This window comes from Sardina pilchardus, chromosome 21 (assembly GCF_963854185.1).
Source record: "Sardina pilchardus chromosome 21, fSarPil1.1, whole genome shotgun sequence".
In the NCBI taxonomy this organism is placed as follows: domain Eukaryota; kingdom Metazoa; phylum Chordata; class Actinopteri; order Clupeiformes; family Clupeidae; genus Sardina; species Sardina pilchardus.
In genome coordinates, this window is record NC_085014.1 from 18,848,542 (window position 1) to 18,857,656 (window position 9,115).

A 9,115-nucleotide genomic window follows, 5' to 3' on the forward strand; every position below is an offset into this window, starting at 1 on the left:
GCAAAGGCTCAAAACATAATTGCTTTACTATTATTATTGTGGTGGTCTGGCTGTTCCTTTTATTCATATTATTATTATTATTATTTCGGGAAGCAATTTCATAATACAGATTCAATTTCCCTTCCCCGGAACAAATTTAATCAACATTCTTATTTCTTTGCAGGTCAGTGACAGCAAGTGTTTGATAAACCCTTTTTTTCCCTACTCTTGCTGAGAAGTGATGTGTAAATGTGTAAACACATTATCTCATTGCATTTCGAGATCTTGATTAAAATGAACACCAATCAAAGATAGCAAATGCATCCAAATTAACTTCAGCTCCCTCGAACACACAATAAACTCAAAACCTTTCAAGAAGTTCAGCAAAAAAAGTTTAATTTTAAGTAAAGTTATTACAGAAACCATCTGGGCATTTAATTATCAACATGTCAATCATCTAAAGAGTAAAAAAAAACTTTCTGAAAAATATAAAGAAAAGTCCCACACACACGCAAAAGGAAAAGCCTCAGGACTGTCTGAACCTGGGGGCAAGGACATCAGTGATTTCATCACCAACTTCCAATCTCTGTGCGGGCTTTCATGAGATGACTGTAAGGCTATGGGCCCTAACTTGAATGATGGGGAAATGGAAAGTTAACTAAAGTTAATCTGATAACCAGGCACTACATTTGAAGATTTAACACCATATAAGCCGTTAAAGTGTGTAAGTGGTCCGTCCATTCCTATGCTCCATGCAAAATGATTATATACACACACATACAGTACATAAATGTGTATGTGCATGTGCATGTGCGTGTGTGTGTGTGTGTGTGTATCTTGCATGAAACGTTACTTCTTGGCATACTTTGCACCACCTTTTAAATTAGGGCCTTATATGTTTAACCATAGGTATGAATCCAGTGTGGTGCTGCTGGCGTATTTTCTTCAGTTGTCATCATCAATGACAACAGATCAGGACAATCTTTCTCACTAATGACTGACAGACAGACAGACAGACAGACAGACAGACACACAGGATTCAGGATTACACACACCTTGAACAAGTCAGACTGATTTCTTGTCACTTGGGTCACACTGAGAAAAGCCTCCCTATGGAGGTTGGCAAAAAATATTTGGTCTTGCTCACAAAGGAAAAATGCATGACTGAATCAATTGCCTGGCAGTAGAAAAGTTATATTGTGAATCCCGACAGAGCCAAAATCTTGCCACAAAACATCTTACTCTTTACTTAGCTCAAGGGGGGCAAAATCAATTCAAACCCCAAGCAATACCATTTCCATGTGACAGACTTAGCTTTTTATTGTTATTATTATTATTTCAAAAATCACAACGATGCACTCATAATATCACTTCTTACTGGGGCTGAGATGTTAAACTAGCTTTATCCAAAATGAGTCCAATCCTTCTCCCATATAAAGAAGTCAGGGGAGGCAAAAATACACGTTCAGTTACACTATCTTGTGCAGCAATTGTGCTCCTCACCACTAGAGGGAGGCAAATTCACATTACTTGACTGACTTCCACATCACCAGCCCACTATCTAAGACTAAATCAATCAATCTAAATCAATCATGACTTTCTATTTATGGAATAAGTTACAACAGATGCAATTATATTTATACTAGTTATAGTTTTCAAAAGGGTTATCACCCAATCCTGCAAATGTCCCAAAAGTGTGCATTATATTACAGTCCCAGGTCTGCATCCACTGATTCCCTTCACTTGGCACTGAAGTAGGCTACAGTAACTTTCCACTGTTTCTGTGACAGGTTGGTGATGTATAGTCACTATGAAGTAAATGAGCTGAAGAAGCAATGAGGGGTGCGATGCATGGCCACTGGCTTTTACTCCATTGAGAGTTGTACACTGTCTGACTGCGCCTGTTGGGCTTGGTCATATTTCCGTGCTGTAAGGAAACAAAATAAATGTCAACATGACTTCAGGAGGTGGCCGTAAGTCGTGTAAGGTGTTGTGGGTTGGTCGCATGGTAGGCTATCTGCTACATTTTATTGACCAACTCGGTCATTTAACTCACCCAAGGAGTACATCTCCAGCTGTTGTCGCAGCCTGACTTTCTGCAAACTGTCGTAAAAGTTCGGTTCTGGTGTGGCCCCGACGGTGGGGGGCAGCGCAAAAATGCGCATGATCTTCCTCTTGTTTCTATGAGCAAGTCAGACAAGCAGTTGTAGGTTATACGATTACGAAGACGGGCCGCAAGTTAGCCACATACAAAACCACAAGCATTAGGCTACATAAATGCCCAATCATCAACCTTGATCTAAACAATAAAATCCATATAGGCCTACTGTATCGATAGAAGCAAATACATGTAAAAGGAAATGTGTCTTACTTCCTAGCGTACATCAACAGTCCGAAGCTGACCAAAATGACAAGAAGGTAAACATTAGTCGCTTCATTCCATGCTTCGTGCACGGAATAATCCAACGATTCCTCGCTCGCCATGACGCCATATCCACCCATTACAAAGACCAAACTGTAGGCAATATAGCCTAATTCTAAATTCTAGGCTTTGCAGATCTTCTCAAAACACATAAGCCAGAACCTTAGAGAATCAATCTTAGAAACAATGTTGCTCTGACGATGGCTACTTTCCCGGTCACACTTCCGGTTCTGCCTCTGAAATCGTTTCACGATAAAAGTAGCCTATTGCGTAACAACACAGTTCTGATAACATATTTTAGTAGGCCTACATAATTCAAATGACTAGTGAATAAATACCTAAACCCCGCCTGAAGTCTGTCATTACTGTTGGCTCTCTACACGCGTGGGGAAACATATTAAAAGCTCAGGACCCAATGACTTAAAACTGCCAACTAAAGCGATGGTAGCTCAAAGGAAGGCAAGCGATAGAAAAGCTGACAATGGTCAATGGATACGGGGATTGTAGTGCTATATGGACGCACAGGGTGGGCATCGGTGGTGGGGTTTATAGTAGCCTACTTGCAAATGCACTGTTCTGTAATCCGAAGTCTTCAAACCTTGTAACTTGAAAATGACACTTGAGAAATGTTGAGAGGAGGTGGAAAACTCCAGCTTCAGCGAGTAAAAGTCAGTGCACTTAACACAGGTCTCATCAACCAGGCTCTAGAGTTGTGCTATAGGCTAATTAGAATCAGCTGGTTTTGTGAATGGTTGGCACAGCTATGTGGTATGACTTTTAATTGCTGAAGCTGGAGTTCTCCACCTCTGTGTCCAACATTCTAATGTGGGTTAATGTTCTGCATTAGGCCCAATATTTCAGTGTGTGGTTTAAAACTTTGTCTTTCTCACTAGTGGGTCACTTTGTCACAACAATTATGATTCGGTACTTTGGGGTTAACTGTAACCATTTTCTGAGGCTGTTGAAAACGCACCAAATCACACAATGTGGTCGTTTTGGGTGTCGTGGGTTGTAATAAAGGTTGTCGACGATCAAACTGACTACTTTTTTCATTCGTTTTAAGAGTTTAAAAGAAGAATTTCTAGTTGTCTTGCCAATCGCGCTCATAGTAGCCTATCCGCTGACGTCGGGTCCCGTAGCAACACAGTAGGCTACAGTTGTATGAGGCTGCTGAGCCTGTCTTGTTGGCGGTGGCCTGTTGGAGGGATTGTAAGAAAAGTTGTAATTGTCAAATCGACTCGTTCTTTTTTATTTCTTCATCTGAAGAGGAGGAGAAGAAGGATTGGCAGCGATTGCGGCCGGGGCAAAAGTATAGTGTGGAGAAACCAGGTCCGCAGAGGTACGGCTCGCCAGCACCTGGGCTACCTTGTTGAGTTTATTATGTGGTGTCAAAACCGCAAGGATGTTTTTCCCCCACAGTATTTTGGCAGCAGCTGCCGCCAAATTCGCCAAATTCTACCCTCCTGCTTGAATCAGACCGTCATCCGCACACAAGGATGTTTTTGACAGTAGGCTAGCCTATGTTGGCAGCAATGGCTAAATTCTATCCTCCTGCAGCTTACCCAAGCTAGAAGAAAACCAAAAACTCTCCTCTTAAACTCTTCAAATTAATTTTAAAAGTAGTCAATTTGATTGTTGACGACCTTTATTACACGCTACGACACCCAAAACGACCAAATTGTGTGATTTGATGCACGTTTTAAACGGCCTCAAAAATGGTTACAGTTAACCCCAAAGTACCGATGATTCTAATGGTCCTGTATGATGGTGTCTGTCTAAACAATTCTGTATCAAATCAGAGATGCATATCAGTGTTTCCCACACATAGACAAATTTGTGGCGGTGCGCCACAGATTCAGCACAGGTGTTATACGGTAACTGGCTTCCCGTGTCAACTTGCTTCCTTGATGACGTTCCACGATTGATGACGTTTCTTCGACAGATGTGGCACCTTGATTTGTCAACTTTCTGATATAAACGGGAGACGAACGAATACAAATATGCATGACATCTTTAAATGTCAAAATTGGTTGTAGTAGGCTACGTGCACTGGATCATGAATATGCCATCGAAAAATTATTACCTAAATAAAGTCATAACTCCACGTGAGATTCGAACCAGCAACAAACTAGGCGGCAAAATTGTCAGTCTACCACTCATCTAGTCACGCCACGAACCATCTGTTGAATAGCTGTGACGTGTAGGGCACTTGAATTCCTCCATTTATATTATGATTGTAGCAAGTTAACACGCCTGATCATGTTATCTTGCTACCGAGTTATCTTGCTACCGTTGCCCAAGCCATTTCGTAGGCCTTCTAAGTTGGTTATCATGGTTAAGTTTTACAAACGTTTCAGTAACTTCTAGGCTATGGCCACCTCTACCTGTCTGTAGCAGAGACACATGAACGCCAGCAAATAAATAGGCTAAAATAAAAATATGTTGTCTAATTTTGTATCCTTTTGTCCAGCCTAGACTATCCTTTTAAGAATGCAGTTCATGAAACACGGACATTGAAATGCAATGGGCAGAAGAAGTCTAACGTCTCCATATTTTACGCAACATTTACGCACAAGGATAGTCAAAACTCAGTAAACACGTAGGCTTATAGGGTATTAACGATAACGTTGCTGACATGTAAACATGGATTTGGTAGATGTTTTACAATAGCCTACTTCATTTCTCTACTTAAAAGGATAAATGGCTTGGGTTAATGGCTTGGGCAACGGTAGCAAGATAACTCGGTAGCAAGATAACATGATCAGGCGTGTTAACTTGCTACAATCATGATATACTTGGTATAAGTCAATTACCCTAAACGTCACAAGAAACTTCAGAGCGTTTGTGGCGTGAATAGATGAGCAACAGCCTGTCAATCTTGCAGCCTTGTTTATTGCTGGTTCGACTCCCACGTGGAGTTATAATTACTTTATTTAGGTATTAATTTTTCGATGGCATATTCATGATCCAGTGCACGTAGCCTACTACAACCAATTTTGACATTTAAAGATGTCATGCATATTTGTATTCGTTCGTCTCCCGTTTATATCAGAAAGTTGACAAATCAAGGTGCCACATCTGTCGAAGAAACGTCATCAATCGTGGAACGTCATCAAGGAAGCAAGTTGACACGGGAAGCCAGTTACCGTATAACACCGGCCGCCACATTGCGTCTCGTTATTCTTTTATTTATTTATTTATTCTTATTTTGAAACGCTATTGAAAAACACGCAGCATTCGTAAAGCTGCATTTCCTTTCCCTGCGCTCCCTCTCTGTTACTCGCGCGTCTGTCTCTCATACACACAAACACGCACAGCCCCTATAGCCTACTCTGTGCACACCGCGGCTGTCTGTCTCCATGAAAACCAACGAGATCATCCCTGGAAGCGTGGTCGGTGGTCGCACTGATGCACCTGACGCTGCTCGGGTAGAAGCATAAAGTTCTCCCGCAACTTTTGTAGTCTATGCGTGCAACTTAATTACCAAACAGTAGAAGTAAACTCATTCTCCTTGGCCCGCTCTCGTGCGCGCACAATGGACAGCCGCCCTCCACATGCACATTTAATCCAAATAAAACATTCCCAATCGTGGACGCATTGACGACGACTAGCTAAATTACTATTCGGTTAGCATCATTAGTAGGCTATGCTACAGACATTTGATTAAATTGCATTCGAGTTGACTGACCACCAATGTTTTTCAACTCCAAGACTGGCCTGTCCAGAGGAGAAAAAGTATTAGCTTACCTTGAAACTTATAACACATGTGGGGAAAATGAACAGTCCAACCAGTAGAGTATGATAAGCTTAGCCTGCTATGTTTACAATATTTTGAGGCTTCAACCAGACAGCTGAATTTAAGAAGTGGAGTTGTAATATGAATAGTAGGCTATAATCTGCATAAAGTTTGCTGTTATGAATATCAGAAATGTCAGTATAGGCCTATATAATGTAAATAATTACATAATATGTGTGTGTTTCAAATAAAGGCAAGCTTCACATCTTGGTAAAAAAAAATAAAAATTACATTATATGAAAGGAGAGCGAAAGGAGACCCCCCCCCCCCCCCGTCAGACTAGGGCGACCACCACACATTGCCTTCTAATCTGTGGGAAACACTGCATATCCTGGAGCACACTGCTTCAAGCGAGTGCCTCTCTCCTGTACAGCTGAATTAAACCCTGTATGGTAACGCCGTCATTACCTGACCGGCCTTATACACGACCACTTCTGTGTACATGCAACTTAATATCATGATTGTCAAAGTGTTTTTTTTTTCCCCCGTCATCTATTTTCTGAATTTTTGGTCAACGATTCCCGGGACACCCTAGCACCGGGGCACATGAAACTTGGTGGGCATGGAGCCCCGTAGGCTTTTACATAAATGTGTCATTTGGTCCCCGGGGGCCACTCCACCCCCGCGCTGCACCCCCATCCAAAAATAACTACCTGAACCGTGGCCCGCATCAACTTAGCTTATAACCAGTCATTTGTGATTTGCACCCCCATGGTAAAAAATGAAAATGCAATATTATATTGCTGTAATCGCCCCCATCATCAGATGAAATGCCAAGTCTTGGGAAATTTCCTCCATGGGGGGCTATAAAATAAATCAATGTATGCACATGTAGTGACGTGCACACCCATCGGCCTGCAGATGGTGCTTTTGAGCGAAGGGTTGCTGGTTAAGAATGACACATTACAGTGTGGGTCGGTCGCTTTTAGGCGGACCACCAGGCCAGCACTAAACTCCGAGCGTGGTAAACCAAATTGGATATTTCAGGAGGTAACAGCCCCCGGTAAGAACCAAACCAGATTTTGTTCAAATCTACACACCTGGCTGTGGCTACTGGAAAATGTAGGGTTTATTACATTGCATGTAAATGCACTGTACTGTTATCACTGTTCTTCTTAAGGTTTATTAGTCTTCTTCCGACCAAAATCAACGGTTAATAACGATAACTACTTAACCGTTTGACGTCATTCATACACCCCTACAACGGAGATTTGATGAATGTATTTTTCACATTTGTGAACTTTATACTTTTTGAGATATTTACGATAAGAGTTAAAACACCCATAGAGCTAATGTTGGGACGCTTTGGCGGCAAAGATGCAATTGTTGCGTCAGTGCTCGTTAAGCTCTACAGCTGTGAAAACATTCTACAGCTGCAATAAACCTGAATGTCAACATTATCGGCTTGTCACCTGCCATACTCTTTACTTGTTCTCCTTACATCGTTATCTGAACGGGTTGCACATCCCAGAGACCTAATTGTTCAAGGAGTTAAAATGGAAAACCCTCCAAGTCCATTCTCGATGAATGTACAGAAGTAGGTATATCATTTTGATAAACCTTATTACCATTCCACCTCCAATTGGACTGTTTTGTGTATGTAAATAATTGATGTCTAATAAATATCAATAAATGCATTTGTTTTCACTTGAGTTGCTTTCATAATGATATTAAATTGCACCTGAACTGTTCATTTATTTCTTTGTTTCCTAAAGGGAAGGTCCTAACAGATGCGTTTAGTACTGCCTGAAATGCAAAAAGCCATCGTTGACACTGCCTGCTCACCTAAAAAGATAATAGCGTTTTCAAGGCGCTGTATGGGTCCAGGTCTGCGAGGAGACCCGTGGAAAGTCCTGCCCACTTGAGTCTACTCCTTTTGAGAAAGCTTGGCTCTCACCAATTCCTGCTTCCTCTCCTGATCGGTGCAGTGACCAATACAGCACCTTGAAAACGCTATTAGTTAATAAAGGCGTCTTCTTTGTTGGCGATGAGGCGGGTCCATGGTGAGTTATTTTAATAATAACAAGTAATCCCTGTCAAGCTGCAATTCAAATATTATGATCAAGTATGAAGTCAATCTGGAAGAAACAATACGGTTGTAGTTGAACTGTTGTAAGTTTCAATTACAGTATATAAATGTATTTTTGTAAATTGGAGGGCTTTGAATCTGAATTCTTCATATGTGTGTTTTCCATATGTGGAGCTGAGCCAGACGTCCTGCACACCACTCAGCAGGACCACCGCAAGGGGAAGTATGCCTGTAAGCTCTGTTTGCGGTGTGGGTTGACTGGAGTGTGTGTGTGTGTGGATTTCAAAACAAGATGAGATCTTGGTACTAAGTTACACAGATGACCTAAACCGGACATTGTGCTTTCTCTAGGATGGACAGTGAGCCAGAGTTCAGGCTGATGGAGGAAGGAAATCGAGACGGATGGTTGCTGGAAGGAGGAATAGATGGGGGGCTGTTGGAGGAAAGTTGGAGTGATGGTGGTTGGAGGAGGATGAACGAGACAGTTGGCTTAAGTCCGTATTAATGTAACCTCATCAGTAATTCTTCAAAGCAGCTACAGCCACTTCTATTTCGATCGTAAGGAACTTGCGCACTACTCCAACAAACAGCATCATTTTAGTTTGTTTAGATCAGAACCATTACATTGATGCATTAAACATATAAATGAAGTGGTTACAAATTTGTGAGATCGATGTGATTTTTCATTATTTCTCTTACTCTTCAGGTTTGCTAGATGGGTGGCTACTAAAGGAAAGTTGGAGAGATGGGTGGCTGTTGGAGGAGGATTGGCGAGATGGTTAGCTGCTGGAAGAAGAATATTGGATGTTCACGGAGGTAGTAATAAAATACAATTTTGCTGAATTAAATACATTTTTCTAACGTTTTTTTTAGACCAGCATGCTTATAA

The 9,115-nt window shown here is 41.5% G+C and overlaps 1 protein-coding gene across 1 annotated transcript; it reads right to left on the reverse strand.

The window, feature by feature from the left end:
- Nucleotides 1-358: 358 nt before the first annotated feature.
- smim19 (small integral membrane protein 19) lies at nt 359-2,720 on the reverse strand. The gene is made up of 3 exons (XM_062524891.1): nt 2,351-2,720; nt 2,036-2,160; nt 359-1,906 (listed from the first exon to the last, which is right to left on the reverse strand). Exons 1-3 carry the CDS (start codon nt 2,479-2,481, stop codon nt 1,845-1,847), a joined length of 318 nt encoding a protein of 105 aa, XP_062380875.1. The 5' UTR covers nt 2,482-2,720; the 3' UTR covers nt 359-1,844.
- Between the last annotated feature and the right edge of the window lie 6,395 nt (nt 2,721-9,115).